Below are 19973 nucleotides of genomic sequence, written 5' to 3'. Positions count from 1 at the left end.
CCTCCAATACGAGGTAAAACTCCAAAAATCAATATTCACATAAAACAATATGTTTATAAAACGACCCATTTTACAACTCTGTCAGACACTAGATATAACCTACTATTTATACGTGACTGTTCTTATAGCAGCTCATTGAGACGCCTGCCCCCTGCCTGTAGACAGCTGACGGATACGGTTTTATTTAGATTTTTTTTTACTATTAGTTCGTCACTTCCGTTCCAGCTTTGAGTTTTTTTTCTCCCCCTCCGAGTAAAGATGGCGACGGCGCAGCTAACGGACGATGAGCTTTTCTCTGAGTTAAAGAGCTTTGGATTCACTCCAGGCCCGGTCTCCGAGAATACGAGACCGGTTTATTTGAAAAAACTAAAGAAACTACGCGAGGAACAACAACAGAAAGGAGGAACCAGAGCGGGGAAAAACCGAAACAGCGGCACTATCAACAACAACAGTAGTAGTAGTAGTAGCGGTGGTAACGGCAGCTACACGGCGGCGGGAGCTTCGGGATGCGGAGCCAGGCCAGCTAGCCGTGACGTCACGCCCCGGAGCCCCGGTGGTCGACCGGTCCTGAACGAAAAGCGAACCGGTGGAGCTGGGAAGTTCGTCTTGGGTTTTAGTTCGGACGAATCGGACGTAGAGGACCCGAGGAAAAAACGCGGAGCGAACCACGGCGGTAGGAGAGACCGAGGTTCCGCGTATCAACAACAACAACAGATCAGGCCTACAACGGGAACTGCTACCGCCACTCGGAAGAGCCTGGGAGTCGCTGTGAGTACCAGCAGTAACAACTCCTCTCCCGCCGGGCTGCTGGAGGGGAGGAGAAGCGGACCCGGTTCTCTCGGTTGGGTGGACCGGGGAAAATCGAGCCTCGAGGTCTCGCGGGCCGCGGAAGTGAAGGGTTACGACGAAGAGCCCGAAGAAGACGACGATTTTCAAGGGGAGACGGAGAGAGACAGTCGGTCTCTGAACGGGAACAGGGCGTCTTACTCACTGAACGCCAGTAGTAAGAAAGTCGGTGATTACTCAGATTCGGAGGAAGAGGAAGAAGGGGGGATTATATCTGGGCAGGACCTTCAACGAGACCGGCGCTTACAGCAACACTACTCCAGACGGAGTCACTCCTCCAAGCCGTCTCCCTACAGAAGTGCCAGGGGGTCAGAGAACGGACAGGAAACGACTGGCGGCATGGCAATCAGGCCAAACGACACGCCTGGCGCTAGTAGGAGTCGACTAGACATGATGGGAGGCCGGGGGGAGGAGGAGGAAGAGGAGGAGGAGGAAGAGGGAAAGAAACGAGGCCCCGGCGAATCGTCCCTGAGCGGGAGCTTGCTGCGACGCCATTACCCCAGGGGGACCATCTACGTGTCGGCTGTGATGGGGGAGAGCGACCGCGGCAGCCCCGGGGAAAGCAGCGGCAACAATTCCCCGTCCTCCGCCTACAACAAAAACCACATCGACAGCGGGGATGGCGCCACCAGCAGCAGCAGCAGCCGATTCAGCATCGGCCTGAGACCGCGATTCTCCAACTACAACAGTCTATCCGCTACTTACCGACCCAACCATTCAAATCATAGCGGTCCCAACCATGCCTACAGCCAGTCGAGTCTCAAGCAGAAGCACACGGTACCGGAGGATGAGCTGCTCCAGCAATTCAAGCGGGAGGAGGTGGGGTCGTCCACCGGTGGTTGGGGGTTCAGTGCCCACTACCTGTCCATGTTCCTGCTCATGGCCGCCTGCCTGTTCTTCCTCCTGCTCGGCCTCATGTATCTCCGGATGAGGGGGTCTGGAGCCTCTGAGATCGATGTTGTCGGTGGGTATTCCAGCCTAGTAAACTGTAACTTCCTAAACATAAGCTAGCTAGTAGTGTTTTGTCTCTCAATCCATCATTCTGTGGTTAGGTTTACTGTTCAATTGTAGCATTATTTAAAGCTTCAGTTTGCGTCCAAATTGCAGTATAATATCAATATTTAAAACGGATTGATAACCAGCCCAGGTATTTTGTAATATTAGTGACTGACTGTCTCGATACTGCTTTATACATAGGATTATTAGTGACTGACTGTCTAGATACTGCTTTACACATAGGATTATTAGTGACTGACTGTCTCGATACTGCTTTATACATAGGATTATTAGTGACTGACTGTCTAGCTACTGCTTTATACATAGGATTATTAGTGACTGACTGTCTCGATACTGCTTTATACATATGATTATTAGTGACTGACTGTCTAGATACTGCTTTATACATAGGATTATTAGTGACTGACTGTCTAGCTACTGCTTTATACACTGACTGGATTATTAGTGATTAGTGACTGACTGTCTGTCTAGATACTGCTTTATACATAGGATTATTAGTGACTGACTGTCTAGATACTGCTTTATACATAGGATTATTAGTGACTGACTGTCTAGATACTGCTTTATACATAGGATTATTAGTGACTGACTGTCTAGCTACTGCTTTATACATAGGATTATTAGTGACTGACTGTCTAGCTACTGCTTTATACATAGGATTATTAGTGACTGACTGTCTAGATACTGCTTTATACATAGGATTATTAGTGACTGACTGTCTAGCTACTGCTTTATACATAGGATTATTAGTGACTGACTGTCTAGCTACTGCTTTATACATAGGATTATTAGTGACTGACTGTCTAGCTACTGCTTTATACATAGGATTATTAGTGACTGACTGTCTAGGTACTGCTTTATACATAGGATTATTAGTGACTGACTGTCTAGATACTGCTTTATACATAGGATTATTAGTGACTGACTGTCTAGCTACTGCTTTATACATAGGATTATTAGTGACTGACTTTAGATACATACATAGGATTATTAGTGACTGACTGTCTAGATACTGCTTTATACATAGGATTAGTGACTGACTGTCTAGATACTGCTTTATACATAGGATTATTAGTGACTGACTGTCTAGATACTGCTTTATACATAGGATTATTAGTGACTGACTGTCTAGATACTGCTTTATACATAGGATTATTAGTGACTGACTGTCTAGATACTGCTTTATACATAGGATTATTAGTGACTGACTGTCTAGATACTGCTTTATACATAGGATTATTAGTGACTGACTGTCTAGATACTGCTTTATACATAGGATTATTAGTGACTGACTGTCTAGCTACTGCTTTATACATAGGATTATTAGTGACTGACTGTCTAGATACTGCTTTATACATAGGATTATTAGTGACTGACTGTCTAGCTACTGCTTTATACATAGGATTATTAGTGACTGACTGTCTAGGATTACTGACTTTATTTACATAGGATTATTAGTGACTGACTGTCTAGGTACTTATTAGCTTTCTAGATACTGCTTTATACATAGGATTATTAGTGACTGACTGTCTAGATACTGCTTTATACATAGGATTATTAGTGACTGACTGTCTAGATACTTTTATACATAGGATTATTAGTGACTGACTGTCTACTGTCTATTATTAGTGACTGACTGTCTTTATACATAGGATTATTAGTGACTGACTGTCTAGATACTGCTTTATACATAGGATTATTAGTGACTGACTGTCTAGATACTGCTTTATACATAGGATTATTAGTGACTGACTGTGACTGACATAGGATTATTAGTGACTGACTGTCTAGATACTGCTTTATACATAGGATTATTAGTGACTGACTGTCTAGATACTGCTTTATACATAGGATTATTAGTGACTGACTGTCTAGATACTGCTTTATACATAGGATTATTAGTGACTGACTGTCTAGATACTGCTTTATACATAGGATTATTAGTGACTGACTGTCTAGATTATTACTGACTTTATACATAGGATTATTAGTGACTGACTGTCTAGCTACTGCTTTATACATAGGATTATTAGTGACTGACTGTCTAGATACTGCTTTATACATAGGATTATTAGTGACTGACTGTCTAGCTACTGCTTTATACATAGGATTATTAGTGACTGACTGTCTAGCTACTGCTTTATACATAGGATTATTAGTGACTGACTGTCTAGCTACTGCTTTATACATAGGATTATTAGTGACTGACTGTCTAGCTACTGCTTTACACATAGGATTATTAGTGACTGACTGTGTAGGTACTGCTTTATACATAGGATTATTAGTGACTGACTGTCTAGCTACTGCTTTATACATAGGATTATTAGTGACTGACTGTCTAGATACTGCTTTATACATAGGATTATTAGTGACTGACTGTCTAGCTACTGCTTTATACATAGGATTATTAGTGACTGACTGTCTAGATACTGCTTTATACATAGGATTATTAGTGACTGACTGTCTAGATATACTGCTTTATACATAGGATTATTAGTGACTGACTGTCTAGATACTGCTTTATACATAGGATTATTAGTGACTGACTGTCTAGCTACTGCTTTATACATAGGATTATTAGTGACTGACTGTCTAGATACTGCTTTATACATAGGATTATTAGTGACTGACTGTCTAGATACTGCTTTATTATTAGTGACTGGATTATTAGGATGACTGACTGTCTAGATACTGCTTTATACATAGGATTATTAGATTATTAGTGACTGACTGACTGTCTAGATACTGCTTTATACATAGGATTATTAGTGACTGACTGTCTAGATACTGCTTTATACATAGGATTATTAGTGACTGACTGTCTAGATACTGCTTTATACATAGGATTATTAGTGACTGACTGTCTAGATACTGCTTTATTATTAGTGACTGACTGTCTAGCTACTGGGATTATTAGTGACTGACTGTCTAGATACTGCTTTATACATAGGATTATTAGTGACTGACTGTCTAGATACTGCTTTATACATAGGATTATTAGTGACTGACTGTGACTGCTTTATACTAGATTATTAGTGACTGACTTTATACTGCTTTATACATAGGATTATTAGTGACTGACTGTCTAGATACTGCTTTATACATAGGATTATTAGTGACTGACTGTCTAGATACTGCTTTATACATAGGATTATTAGTGACTGACTGTCTAGATACTGCTTTATACATAGGATTATTAGTGACTGACTGTCTAGATACTGCTTTATACATAGGATTATTAGTGACTGACTGTCTAGATACTGCTTTATACATAGGATTATTAGTGACTGACTGTCTAGATACTGCTTTATACATAGGATTATTAGTGACTGACTGTCTAGATACTGCTTTATACATAGGATTATTAGTGACTGACTGTCTAGTCTAGATACTGCTTTATACATAGGATTATTAGTGACTGACTGTCTAGATACTGCTTTATACATAGGATTATTAGTGACTGACTGTCTAGATACTAGGATACTGCTTTATACATAGGATTATTAGTGACTGACTGTCTAGATACTGCTTTATACATAGGATTATTAGTGACTGACTGTCTAGATACTGCTTTATACATAGGATTATTAGTGACTGACTGTCTACATAGGATTATTAGTGACTGACTGTCTAGATACTGCTTTATACATAGGATTATTAGTGACTGACTGTCTAGATACTGCTTTATACATAGGATTATTAGTGACTGACTGTCTAGATACTGCTTTATACATAGGATTATTAGTGACTGACTGTCTAGATACTGCTTTATACATAGGATTATTAGTGACTGACTGTCTAGATACTGCTTTATACATAGGATTATTAGTGACTGACTGACTAGATACTGCTTTATACATAGGATTATTAGTGACTGACTGTCTAGATACTGCTTTATACATAGGATTATTAGTGACTGACTGTCTAGATACTGCTTTATACATAGGATTATTAGTGACTGACTGTCTAGATACTGCTTTATACATAGGATTATTAGTGACTGACTGTCTAGATACTGCTTTATACATAGGATTATTAGTGACTGACTGTCTAGATACTGCTTTATACATAGGATTATTAGTGACTGACTGTCTAGATACTGCTTTATACATAGGATTATTAGTGACTGACTGTCTAGATACTGCTTTATACATAGGATTATTAGTGACTGACTGTCTAGATACTGCTTTATACATAGGATTATTAGTGACTGACTGTCTAGATACTGCTTTATACATAGGATTATTAGTGACTGACTGTCTAGATACTGCTTTATACATAGGATTATTAGTGACTGACTGTCTAGATACTGCTTTATACATAGGATTATTAGTGACTGACTGTCTAGCTACTGCTTTATACATAGGATTATTAGTGACTGACTGTCTAGATACTGCTTTATACATAGGATTATTAGTGACTGACTGTCTAGATACTGCTTTATACATAGGATTATTAGTGACTGACTGTCTAGATACTGCTTTATACATAGGATTATTAGTGACTGACTGTCTAGATACTGCTTTATACATAGGATTATTAGTGACTGACTGATCTGCTTTATACAGGATTACTGACTTCTAGATACTGCTTTATACATAGGATTATTAGTGACTGACTGTCTAGATACTGCTTTATACATAGGATTATTAGTGACTGACTGTCTAGATACTGCTTTATACATAGGATTATTAGTGACTGACTGTCTAGATACTGCTTTATACATAGGATTATTAGTGACTGACTGTCTAGATACTGCTTTATACATAGGATTATTAGTGACTGACTGTCTAGCTACTGCTTTATACATAGGATTATTAGTGACTGACTGTCTAGATACTGCTTTATACATAGGATTATTAGTGACTGACTGTCTAGATACTGCTTTATACATAGGATTATTAGTGACTGACTGTGACTGCTTTATACATAGGATTATTAGTGACTGACTGTCTAGCTACTGCTTTATACATAGGATTATTAGTGACTGACTGTCTAGATACTGCTTTATACATAGGATTATTAGTGACTGACTGTCTAGATACTGCTTTATACATAGGATTATTAGTGACTGACTGTCTAGATACTGCTTTATACATAGGATTATTAGTGACTGACTGTCTAGATACTGGATTTATACATAGGGATTATTAGTGACTGACTGTCTAGATACTGCTTTATACATAGGATTATTAGTGACTGACTGTCTAGATACTGCTTTATACATAGGATTATTAGTGACTGACTGTCTAGATACTGCTTTATACATAGGATTATTAGTGACTGACTGTCTAGATACTGCTTTATACATAGGATTATTAGTGACTGACTGTCTAGATACTGCTTTATACATAGGATTATTAGTGACTGACTGTCTAGATACTGCTTTATACATAGGATTATTAGTGACTGACTGTCTAGACTATACATAGGATTATTAGTGACTGACTGTCTAGATACTGCTTTATACATAGGATTATTAGTGACTGACTGTCTAGAGCTTTATACATATTATTAGTGACTGACTTTATACATAGGATTATTAGTGACTGACTGTCTAGATACTGCTTTATACATAGGATTATTAGTGACTGACTGTCTAGATACTGCTTTATACATAGGATTATTAGTGACTGACTGTCTAGATACTGCTTTATACATAGGATTATTAGTGACTGACTGTCTAGATACTGCTTTATACATAGGATTATTAGTGACATAGGATTATTAGGATTATTACTGACTGTCTAGATACTGCTTTATACATAGGATTATTAGTGACTGACTGTCTAGATACTGCTTTATACATAGGATTATTAGTGACTGACTGTCTAGCTACTGCTTTATACATAGGATTATTAGTGACTGACTGTCTAGATACTGCTTTATACATAGGATTATTAGTGACTGACTGTCTAGATACTGCTTTATACATAGGATTATTAGTGACTGACTGTCTAGATACTGCTTTATACATAGGATTATTAGTGACTGACTGTCTAGCTACTGCTTTATACATAGGATTATTAGTGACTGACTGTCTAGATACTGCTTTATACATAGGATTATTAGTGACTGACTGTCTAGATACTGCTTTATACATAGGATTATTAGTGACTGACTGTCTAGATACTGCTTTATACATAGGATTATTAGTGACTGACTGTCTAGATACTGCTTTATACATAGGATTATTAGTGACTGACTGTCTAGATACTGCTTTATACATAGGATTATTAGTGACTGACTGTCTAGATACTGCTTTATACATAGGATTATTAGTGACTGACTGTCTAGATACTGCTTTATACATCGGATGGCCAGACTTTTTCTTTTGCCTTGTGCAGTGGACATTGTAATGTGAAAACAATCTAACAGAAGTTTTTAATTGCTACTCACATATTTTGAAATTGATACATTTTTTAATTCAGCGAGGAAACGATAAGAAGATATGTGAAACATATACACTCCAGAATTTTTTAAATTTTTATTCTGCACAGAGGCACTCGTTGTCTGACAGCAAAATCAGTTATTTGCCTCTTAGCAGAAAATCGCTGCAGGGAACCTAAACGTTTAGGCCTAAAAAAACCCAATGATTTCACAGGACTCATTTGGTATGTAAAGAAGCGCGGGCTTAGCAGTTGTTGTGTCATCGCCCCCCCCTTAGCCATTCACACCTTCAGAGACAGGAAGTCCTACATCATCATTCTACATAGAGGGACACTTCTTCTTTATGGAGGGCACAGCAGACATTTTAGCACGTCAGCATAGACAGCTACCTCCATCCGTTGGCTTCCGTAGCGAACTGTCGGCCCGCTGTCGGCCCGCTGTCGGCCCGCCGTCGGCCCACCCACCGTCGGCCCACTGTCCCGTTCAACCCCACTGCGTGTGTTTCAGAGTATGCTCATAGAAATGACTCGATTAAAGCCTTTTTAATACACATACCGTAGTATTTACAGTGAGCTATTCAACCTATAGACCTAAGCAAATGACTGGCATTAGCCAAAACAGCAGGTAAGATGCCCTATGCCTGTCTGGACACTGCAGCTACACTCTTATGCTACCTCACAACTACACCAGTGAGTGCTGTCAAAGCCACAAAACACATGAAATATTCAATGATCCCATTCAGCAGCATTTTACAGTGCAGTTAGTTTCTCGGTACATGCATATATATGTACCCCCAACCATTGTGTATTTTAGACAAATTCGTGCCTACAGGTTTTCATTCATTATAATTCAACCGTTCACTACCAGCTCTCTGTATAGGGGGGGGCGAGGAGACTGGGGCAGGCCGGGGGGGGGGGAGACTGGGGCAGGCCGGGGGGGCGAGGAGACTGGGGCAGGCCGGGGGGGGGGGCGAGGAGACTGGGGCAGGCCGGGGGGGCGAGGAGACTGGGGGGGAGGGCGAGGGCGAGGAGACTGGGGCAGGCCGGGGGAGGGGAGACTGGGGCAGGCCGGTCTAACACAGGGAATCGGGTGCCAGGTAGCCTAGCGGTTAGGCCAGTAAGCGAAAGGTCGCTGGTTCGAATCCCCAAGCCAACTAGGTGTAAAAATCTGTCGGTGCCCTTGAGCAAGTCACTTAACCCTAATTGCTCTTGTAAGTCTCTCTGGATAAGAGAATCAGTTAAATGACTCCCTACTGTAAGTCTCTCTGGATAAGATAATCAGCTAAATGACTCTCTACTGTAAGTCTCTCTGGATAAGAGAATCAGCTAAATGACTCCCTACTGTAAGTCTCTCTGGATAAGAGAATCAGTTAAATGACTCCCTACTGTAAGTCTCTCTGGATAAGAGCGTCTGTTAAATGACTCACTACTGTAAGTCTCTCTGGATAAGTGAGTCTGTTAAATGACTCACTACTGTAAGTCTCTCTGGTTAAGAGCGTCTGTTAAATGACTCAAATGTTTGTAAAATGTACATTTGAGGAGCAGAGCAGGAAGTACAGAGTGACCAGTGATTTCCCCTGTCTAGGACACACACACCCCAACCACACTTACTGCTCTGTTAGTAGGTGCAGCAGGCGGTAGACACTAGCTAGGTTCCTCCAGCTCCCTCTGTCCCTGTTGGATGAGACACTAGCTAGGTTCCTCCAGCTCCCTCTGTCCCTGTTGGATGAGACACTAGCTTGGTTCCTCCAGCTCCCTCTGTCCCTGTTGGATGAGACACTAGCTAGGTTCCTCCAGCTCCCTCTGTCCCTGTTGGATGAGACACTAGCTAGGTTCCTCCAGCTCCCTCTGTCCCTGTTGGATGAGACACTAGCTAGGTTCCTCCAGCTCCCTCTGTCCCTGTTGGATGAGACACTAGCTAGGTTCCTCCAGCTCCTGTCCCTGTTGGATGAGACACTAGCTAGGTTCCTCCAGCTCCCTCTGTCCCTGTTGGATGAGACACTAGCTAGGTTCCTCCAGCTCCTCTGTCCCTGTTGGATTAGACACTAGCTAGGTTCCTCCAGCTCCTGTCCCTGTTGGATTAGACACTAGCTAGGTTCCTCCAGCTCCTGTCCCTGTTGGATGAGACACTAGCTAGGTTCCTCCAGCTCCTTCCCTCCAGCTCCTCCAGCTCCTCTGTCCCTGTTGGATGAGACACTAGCTAGGTTCCTCCAGCTCCTGTCCCTGTTGGATGAGACACTAGCTAGGTTCCTCCAGCTCCTGTCCCCCTGTTGGATTAGACACTAGCTAGGTTCCTCCAGCTCCTGTCCCTGTTGGATGAGACACTAGCTAGGTTCCTCCAGCTCCTGTCCCTGTCCCTGTCCAGCTCCTGTCCCTGTTGGATGAGACACTAGCTAGGTTCCTCCAGCTCCCTCTGTCCCTGTTGGATGAGACACTAGCTAGGTTCCTCCAGCTCCCTCTGTCCCTGTTGGATGAGACACTAGCTAGGTTCCTCCAGCTCCTGTCCCTGTTGGATTAGACACTAGCTAGGTTCCTCCAGCTCCTGTCCCTGTTGGATGAGACACTAGCTAGGTTCCTCCAGCTCCTGTCCCTGTTGGATGAGACACTAGCTAGGTTCCTCCAGCTCCCTCTGTCCCTGTTGGATGAGACACTAGCTAGGTTCCTCCAGCTCCCTCTGTCCCTGTTGGATGAGACACTAGCTGTCCAGCTCCTGTCCTGTTGGATGAGACACTAGCTAGGTTCCTCCAGCTCCTGTCCCTGTTGGATGAGACACTAGCTAGGTTCCTCCAGCTCCCTCTGTCCCTGTTGGATGAGACACTAGCTAGGTTCCTCCAGCTCCTGTCCCTGTTGGATGAGACACTAGCTAGGTTCCTCCAGCTCCCTCTGTCCCTGTTGGATTAGACACTAGCTAGGTTCCTCCAGCTCCTGTCCCTGTTGGATGAGACACTAGCTAGGTTCCTCCAGCTCCTGTCCCTGTTGGATGAGACACTAGCTAGGTTCCTCCAGCTCCCTGTCCCTGTTGGATGAGACACTAGCTAGGTTCCTCCAGCTCCTGTCCCTGTTGGATTAGACACTAGCTAGGTTCCTCCAGCTCCTGTCCCTGTTGGATGAGACACTAGCTAGGTTCCTCCAGCTCCTGTCCCTGTTGGATGAGACACTAGCTAGGTTCCTCCAGCTCCTGTCCCTGTTGGATTAGACACTAGCTAGGTTCCTCCAGCTCCCTCTGTCCCTGTTGGATTAGACACTAGCTAGGTTCCTCCAGCTCCCTCTGTCCCTGTTGGATTAGACACTAGCTAGGTTCCTCCAGCTCCTGTCCCTGTTGGATTAGACACTAGCTAGGTTCCTCCAGCTCCTGTCCCTGTTGGATGAGACACTAGCTAGGTTCCTCCAGCTCCTGTCCCTGTTGGATGAGACACTAGCTCCTGTCCCTGTTGGAGGTTCCTCCAGCTCCCTGTCCCTGTTGGATGAGACAGCTCCTGTCCCTGTTGGATGAGACACTAGCTAGGTTCCTCCAGCTCCCTCTGTCCCTGTTGGATGAGACACTAGCTAGGTTCCTCCAGCTCCTGTCCCTGTTGGATGAGACACTAGCTAGGTTCCTCCAGCTCCTGTCCCTGTTGGATGAGACACTAGCTAGGTTCCTCCAGCTCCCTCTGTCCCTGTTGGATGAGACACTAGCTAGGTTCCTCCAGCTCCTGTCCCTGTTGGATGAGACACTAGCTAGGTTCCTCCAGCTCCTGTCCCTGTTGGATGAGACACTAGCTAGGTTCCTCCAGCTCCTGTCCCTGTTGGATGAGACACTAGCTTGGTTCCTCCAGCTCCCTCTGTCCCTGTTGGATGAGACACTAGCTAGGTTCCTCCAGCTCCTGTCCCTGTTGGATTAGACACTAGCTAGGTTCCTCCAGCTCCCTCTGTCCCTGTTGGATGAGACACTAGCTAGGTTCCTCCAGCTCCTGTCCCTGTTGGATGAGACACTAGCTAGGTTCCTCCAGCTCCTGTCCCTGTTGGATGAGACACTAGCTAGGTTCCTCCTGTCCCTGTTGGATGAGACACTAGCTAGGTTCCTCCTGTCCCTGTTGGATGAGACACTAGCTAGGTTCCTCCTGTCCCTGTTGGATGAGACACTAGCTAGGTTCCTCCTGTCCCTGTTGGATGAGACACTAGCTAGGTTCCTCCTGTCCCTGTTGGATGAGACACTAGCTAGGTTCCTCCTGTCCCTGTTGGATGAGACACTAGCTAGGTTCCTCCAGCTCCTGTCCCTGTTGGATGAGACACTAGCTAGGTTCCTCCAGCTCCTGTCCCTGTTGGATGAGACACTAGCTAGGTTCCTCCAGCTCCTGTCCCTGTTGGATGAGACACTAGCTCCAGTTCCTCCAGCTCCTCCTGTCCCTGTTGGATGAGACACTAGCTAGGTTCCTCCAGCTCCTGTCCCTGTTGGATTAGACACTAGCTAGGTTCCTCCAGCTCCTGTCCCTGTTGGATGAGACACTAGCTAGGTTCCTCCAGCTCCCTCTGTCCCTGTTGGATGAGACACTAGCTAGGTTCCTCCAGCTCCTGTCCCTGTTGGATTAGACACTAGCTAGGTTCCTCCAGCTCCTGTCCCTGTTGGATGAGACACTAGCTAGGTTCCTCCAGCTCCTGTCCCTGTTGGATGAGACACTAGCTAGGTTCCTCCAGCTCCTGTCCCTGTTGGATGAGACACTAGCTAGGTTCCTCCAGCTCCTGTCCCTGTTGGATTAGACACTAGCTAGGTTCCTCCAGCTCCTGTCCCTGTTGGATGAGACACTAGCTAGGTTCCTCCAGCTCCCTGTTGGATTAGACACTAGCTAGGTTCCTCCAGCTCCCTGTTGGATGAGACACTAGCTAGGTTCCTCCAGCTCCTGTCCCTGTTGGATGAGACACTAGCTAGGTTCCTCCAGCTCCTGTCCCTGTTGGATTAGACACTAGCTAGGTTCCTCCAGCTCCCTGTTGGATTAGACACTAGCTAGGCTGATAAATAGAAGCTCTTCACTTCAGCAGACCGGATCAGGCTGCTGCTGGTAGTCGGCTGATGACTGTATTGTAAATCATGCAAATCATCCACAGAGTGAAGGGCACTGCCCAGCAAATATATATATAAAACAATGCACATTGCGAAATGGTGTTTGAACTGCAGACGCCCAGAGCTCTCAGTTGACCCCATTTGAAATTAAATGGGTCGAACTCATGCATGAATCATATGAATTTTGTATGAGTCATATAGGGCCCTGTTCTCCAAGTAGTGCACTACGTAGGGAATAGAGGGCCGTTATGGACAGACACCATTGGCTACCGTCTGTAGCGTTGTTGATGTGTTAATCGTAGACGGTATTAATGTAACACCCGCTACTTTAATCAATGCTTTAAGATAATAGTGTGTGTGTGTGTGTGTGTGTGTGTGTGTGTGTGTGTGTGTGTGTGTGTGTGTGTGTGTGTGTGTGTGTGTGTGTGACAATGCTCACACTCACTAGCTCACCACAGCCCTGCTAATGTTGGTCTGCATCCAGCCTCGTGTTCAGACAGTGACTCACGTGTGACACAACCGTCTGCTCTCTCCTCAACCCTCACTGTGACCGTCTGCTCTTCTCTCTCTCCTCAACCCTCACTGTGATGTCTGCTCTTCCTCCTCAACCCTCACTGTGACCGTCTTCTCTCTCTCTCTCCTCAACCCTCACTGTGATGTCTGCTCTACCTCCTCAACCCTCACTGTGACCGTCTGCTCTTCTCTCTCCTCAACCCTCACTGTGACCGTCTGCTCTTCTCTCTCCTCAACCCTCACTGTTGACCGTCTGCTCTTCTCTCTCTCCTCAACCCTCACTGTGATGTCTCCTCTTCTCCCTCCTCGACCCTCACTGTTGACCGTCTGCTCTTTTCTCTCTCCTCAACCCTCACTGTTGACCGTCTGCTCTTTTCTCTCTCCTCAACCCTCACTGTTGACCGTCTGCTCTTCACTCTCCTCAACCCTCACTGTTGACCGTCTACTCTTCACTCTCCTCAACCCTCACTGTTGACAGTCTACTCTTCTCTCTCCTCAACCCTCACTGTTGACCGTCTACTCTTCTCTCTCTCCTCAACCCTCACTGTTGACCGTCTACTCTTCTCTCTCTCCTCAACCCTCACTGTGACAGTCTGCTCTTCTCTCACTCCTCAACCCTCACTGTGATGTCTGCTCTTCTCCCTCCTCAACCCTCACTGTGACAGTCTGCTCTTCTCCCTCCTCAACCCTCACTGTGACAGTCTGCTCTTCTCTCTCTCCTCAACCCTCACTGTGATGTCTGCTCTTCACTCTCCTCAACCCTCACTGTGACCGTCTGCTCTTCTCTCTCCTCAACCCTCACTGTGATGTCTGCTCTCCTCTCTCCTCAACCCTCACTGTTGACCGTCTACTCTTCTCTCTCTCTCCTCAACCCTCACTGTGACCGTCTGCTCTTCTCTCTCTCCTCAACCCTCACTGTGATGTCTGCTCTTCACTCTCCTCAACCCTCACTGTGACCGTCTGCTCTTCTCTCTCCTCAACCCTCACTGTGATGTCTGCTCTTCTCTCTCCTCAACCCTCACTGTTGACCGTGTGCTCTCCTCTCTCCTCAACCCTCACTGTTGACCGTCTACTCTTCTCTCTCTCCTCAATCCTCACTGTGACAGTCTGCTCTTCTCTCACTCCTCAACCCTCACTGTGACCGTCTGCTCTTCTCTCTCCTCAACCCTCACTGTGATGTCTGCTCTTCTCCCTCCTCAACCCTCACTGTGATGTCTGCTCTCCTCTCTCCTCAACCCTCACTGTTGACCGTCTACTCTTCTCTCTCTCTCCTCAACCCTCACTGTGACCGTCTGCTCTTCTCTCTCCTCAACCCTCACTGTGATGTCTGCTCTTCTCTCTCCTCAACCCTCACTGTGACAGTCTGCTCTTCTCTCTCTCCTCAACCCTCACTGTGATGTCTGCTCTTCACTCTCCTCAACCCTCACTGTGACCGTCTGCTCTTCTCTCTCCTCAACCCTCACTGTGATGTCTGCTCTTCTCTCTCCTCAACCCTCACTGTTGACCGTCTACTCTTCTCTCTCTCCTCAATCCTCACTGTGACAGTCTGCTCTTCTCTCACTCCTCAACCCTCACTGTGACCGTCTGCTCTTCTCTCTCCTCAACCCTCACTGTGATGTCTGCTCTTCTCTCTCCTCAACCCTCACTGTTGACCGTCTGCTCTTCTCTCTCTCCTCAACCCTCACTGTGATGTCTGCTCTTCTCTCTCCTCAACCCTCACTGTGATGTCTGCTCTTCTCTCTCCTCAACCCTCACTGTGACCGTCTGCTCTTCTCTCTCCTCAACCCTCACTGTGACCGTCTGCTCTTCTCTCTCCTCAACCCTCACTGTGACCGTCTGCTCTTCTCTCTCCTCAACCCTCACTGTGATGTCTGCTCTTCTCTTCTCTCTTTCCTCAACCCTCACTGTTGACCGTCTGCACTTCTCTCTCTCTCTCCTCAACCCTCACTGTTGACCGTCTACTCTTCTCTCTCTCTCTCCTCAACCCTCACTGTTGACCGTCTGCTCTTCGCTCTTCTCTCTCCTCAACCCTCGCTGTTGACCGTCTGCTCTTCACTCTCCTCAACCCTCACCGTTGACCGTCTGCTCTTCACTCTCTTCAACCCTCACTGTTGACCGTCTGCTCTTCGCTCTTCTCTCTCCTCAACCCTCACTGTGATGTCTGCTCTTCACTCTCCTCAACCCTCACTGTGACCGTCTGCCCTTCTCTCTCCTCAACCCTCACTGTGATGTCTCCTCTTCTCTCTCCTCAACCCTCACTGTGATGTCTGCTCTTCTCTTCTCTCTTTCCTCAACCCTCACTGTTGACCGTCTGCACTTCTCTCTCTCTCTCCTCAACCCTCACTGTTGACCGTCTACTCTTCTCTCTCTCTCTCCTCAACCCTCACTGTTGACCGTCTGCTCTTCGCTCCTCTCTCTCCTCAACCCTCGCTGTTGACTGTGCTCTTCTCTCTCCTCAACCCTCGCTGTTGACCGTCTACTCTTCTCTCTCCTCAACCCTCACTGTTGACCGTCTGCTCTTCTCGCTCCTCAACCCTCACTGTTGACAGTCTACTCTTCTTCTCCTCAACCCTCACTGTTGACCGTCTGCTCTTCTCGATCCTCAACCCTTAAACTTGATTTTTTATTTAACCTTAATTTAACTAGGCAAGCCAGTTAAGAACAAATTCTTATTTACAATGACGGCCTACGCCAGGTTAACGACGCCAGGTTAACGACGCCAGGTTAACGACGCCAGGCTAACGACTCCAGGTTAACGGCGCCAGGCTAACGACTCCAGGTTAACGGCGCCAGGTTAACGGCGCCAGGTTAACGACGGCAGGCTAACGACGCCAGGTTAACGACGCCAGGTTAACGACGCCAGGCTAACGACGCCAGGTTAACGACGCCAGGTTAACGACGCCAGGTTAACGACGCCAGGCTAAAGACGCCAGGCTAGCGACGCCAGGTTAGCGACGCCAGGCTAACGACGCCAGGCTAACGACGCCAGGTTAACGACGCCAGGCTAACGACGCCAGGCTAGCGACGCCAGGTTAGCGACGCCAGGCTAACGACGCCAGGTTAACGACGGCAGGTTAACGACGCCAGGTTAACGACGCCAGGCTAAAGACGCCAGGCTAGCGACGCCAGGTTAGCGACGCCAGGCTAGCGACGCCAGGTTAGCGACGCCAGGCTAACGACGCCAGGTTAACGACGCCAGGCTAACGACGCCAGGCTAGCGACGCCAGGTTAGCGACGCCAGGCTAACGACGCCAGGTTAACGACGCCAGGCTAACGACGCCAGGCTAACGACGCCAGGTTAACGACGCCAGGCTAACGACGCCAGGCTAACGACGCCAGGTTAACGACGCCAGGTTAACGACGCCAGGCTAACGACGCCAGGCTAACGACGCCAGGTTAACGACTCCAGGTTAACGGCGCCAGGTTAACGGCGCCAGGTTAACGACGCCAGGCTAACGACGCCAGGTTAACGACGCCAGGCTAACGACGCCAGGCTAACGACGCCAGGTTAACGACGCCAGGCTAACGACGCCAGGCTAAAGACGCCAGGCTAGCGACGCCAGGTTAGCGACGCCAGGCTAACGACGCCAGGCTAACGACGCCAGGCTAACGACGCCAGGCTAGCGACGCCAGGTTAGCGACGCCAGGCTAACGACGCCAGGCTAACGACGCCAGGCTAACGACGCCAGGTTAACGACGCCAGGTTAACGGGCAGCAGGTTATGAAAGACCATATTTCTGTGATGTATTAATTTACTGTCTGTCATTATTGTTCCCCGTGTTTCAAATGTTGGATGAAAGGGGCGTGGTTGGAGGAAGGGTGCGTGGTTGGAGGAAGGGTGCGTGGTTGGAGGAAGGGTGCGTGGTTGGAGGAAGGGTGCGTGGTTGGAGGAAGGGTGCGTGGTTGGTTGAAGGGGGCGTGGTTGGAGGAAGGGTGCGTGGTTGGAGGATAATGTCTGTATTTTTGTTCTTTCCTCAGTTAAGAACCACCCGTTTGGCAGCGAGTTTGACAGTTCTTATGTAAGTATATTTTCTTATAATTTTGGCCCTAGTCTAAAGGCCGAGTTTGTGTCGCAGTCTAGCCATCAGGACTGAACATCAACATCTGCAGACCGCCCACTGCATTCTGGGCCCTTACAAAACGGTGCACTACACAGTCCCCCCCTCCCACTACACGGCCTCCCACTACACGGTCCCCCCCTCCCACTACACGGTCCCCCCCTCCCACTACACGGTGCCCCACTACACGGCCTCCCACTACACGGTCCCCCCCTCCCACTACACGGCCTCCCACTACACGGCCTCCCACTACACGGTCCCCCCCCTCCCACTACACGGTCCCCCTTCCCACTACACGGTCCCCCCCTCCCACTACACGGTTCCCCACTACACGGCCTCCCACTACACGGCTCCCCCCTCCCACTACACGCCCCCCACTACACGGCTTCCCACTACACGGTCCCCCCCTCCCACTACACGGTCCCCCCCTCCCACTACATGCTGCGCCCACTGACATTGAGGCTGCTAGCTAGCTTGCTAAGACACTGGCACACACTGTCCTTCTCCCCTGCCTGCGGGAGCACTGCTTTCCCCCTTGTTATTTTAACATTACGACGAGGGTAATCACTACCCGGTAGGGCCACGCAAGAGTCGGGCTAGCGACACTAGCTAGCGACTCCCCAACCCGTTAAAGAGTTGGGCTGGCGACACTAGCTAGCGACTCCCCAACCCGTTAAAGAGTTGGGCTGGCGACACTAGCTAGCGACTCCCCAACCCGTTAAAGAGTCGGGCTGGCGACACTAGCTAGCGTCTCCCCAACCCGTTAAAGAGTTGGGCTGGCGACACTAGCTAGCGACTCCCCAACCCGTTAAAGAGTTGGGCTGGCGACACTAGCTAGCGACTCCCCAACCCGTTAAAGAGTTGGGCTGGCGACACTAGCTAGCGACTCCCCAACCCGTTAAAGAGTTGGGCTGGCGACACTAGCTAGCGTCTCCCCAACCCGTTAAAGAGTTGGGCTGGCGACACTAGCTAGCGACTCCCCAACCCGTTAAAGAGTTGGGCTGGCGACACTAGCTAGCGTCTCCCCAACCCGTTAAAGAGTTGGGCTGGCGTCACTAGCTAGCGACTCCCCAACCCGTTAAAGAGTTGGGCTGGCGACACTAGCTAGCGACTCCCCAACCCGTTAAAGAGTTGGGCTGGCGACACTAGCTAGCGACTCCCCAACCCGTTAAAGAGTTGGGCTGGTGACACTAGCTAGCGACTCCCCAACCCGTTAAAGAGTTGGGCTGGCGACACTAGCTAGCGACTCCCCAACCCGTTAAAGAGTTGGGCTGGTGACACTAGCTAGCGACTCCCCAACCCGTTAAAGAGTTGGGCTGGTGACACTAGCTAGCGACTCCCCAACCCGTTAAAGAGTTGGGCTGGCGACACTAGCTAGCGACTCCCCAACCCGTTAAAGAGTTGGGCTGGCGACACTAGCTAGCGACTCCCCAACCCGTTAAAGAGTTGGGCTGGTGACACTAGCTAGCGACTCCCCAACCCGTTAAAGAGTTGGGCTGGCGACACTAGCTAGCGACTCCCCAACCCGTTAAAGAGTTGGGCTGGCGACACTAGCTAGCGTCTCCCCAACCCGTTAAAGAGTTGGGCTGGCGACACTAGCTAGCGACTCCCCAACCCGTTAAAGAGTTGGGCTGGTGACACTAGCTAGCGACTCCCCAACCCGTTAAAGAGTTGGGCTGGCGACACTAGCTAGCGACTCCCCAACCCGTTAAAGTTGAAGGAACCCGCACACAGCTCATACGTAAAGCTTATTAATAAAGATCAGTGATATTATCAAGAGCAGTGTCCTGTCTCCTTATTCCGTCATCTTGTTCAACTGTTACCAGGCACCTGCAAAAAAAGATTGCTCAGATGTGCGAGTGCCTTTTTATTTTTTTTTTTCCAACCCATAAAAGTAAACAGAACTGTGGGAAAGCGGTGCTCGGCAGGCTGGGGTCGAAGGACCCTGTGTTCCCAGTGTCCCCCTAGCCTAGCTCGTTAGCAGCCTCCTGCTGTGTTTTTCTTTTCTTTTTTGGTGGTTGGCATCCAACATTGGTGCATTAGCGCCACCTGCTGTGCTGGAGTGTGGGCCAGAGGGGGAGCTATAGTAGCCTCAATGGCAGTGGGCAACAG

General features: G+C 47.5%; 1 protein-coding gene and 1 long non-coding RNA gene across 3 annotated transcripts in view; both read left to right on the top strand.

Moving 5' to 3' along the window:
• Positions 1-231: 231 nt before the first annotated feature.
• lemd3 (LEM domain containing 3) overlaps positions 232-19973 on the top strand; it is a 45575-nt gene continuing 25833 nt past the window's right edge. Inside the window, exons 1-2 of the mRNA XM_052514437.1 lie at positions 232-1810; positions 17782-17822. Coding sequence (XP_052370397.1) covers positions 259-1810; positions 17782-17822 — 1593 coding nt within the window. The 5' untranslated portion in view covers positions 232-258. The remainder of the gene's footprint in view (positions 1811-17781; positions 17823-19973) is intronic.
• On the top strand, positions 9310-11481 carry LOC127927748 (uncharacterized). Of its 2 annotated transcripts, XR_008128934.1 has the most exons (4): positions 9310-10174; positions 10650-10865; positions 11120-11164; positions 11460-11481. It is a non-coding gene; the product is annotated as an uncharacterized LOC127927748 (long non-coding RNA). The 2 variants fall into 2 exon arrangements; XR_008128935.1 differs by lacking the exons at positions 11120-11164; positions 11460-11481 and adding an exon at positions 10991-11078 and having other exon boundaries at positions 10650-10739.

Source organism: Oncorhynchus keta, unplaced genomic scaffold (genome assembly GCF_023373465.1).
Source record: "Oncorhynchus keta strain PuntledgeMale-10-30-2019 unplaced genomic scaffold, Oket_V2 Un_scaffold_17573_pilon_pilon, whole genome shotgun sequence".
In the NCBI taxonomy this organism is placed as follows: domain Eukaryota; kingdom Metazoa; phylum Chordata; class Actinopteri; order Salmoniformes; family Salmonidae; genus Oncorhynchus; species Oncorhynchus keta.
The sequence above is the reverse complement of the archived record's forward strand: the minus strand, read 5'-3'. Positions and strand labels throughout refer to the sequence as shown.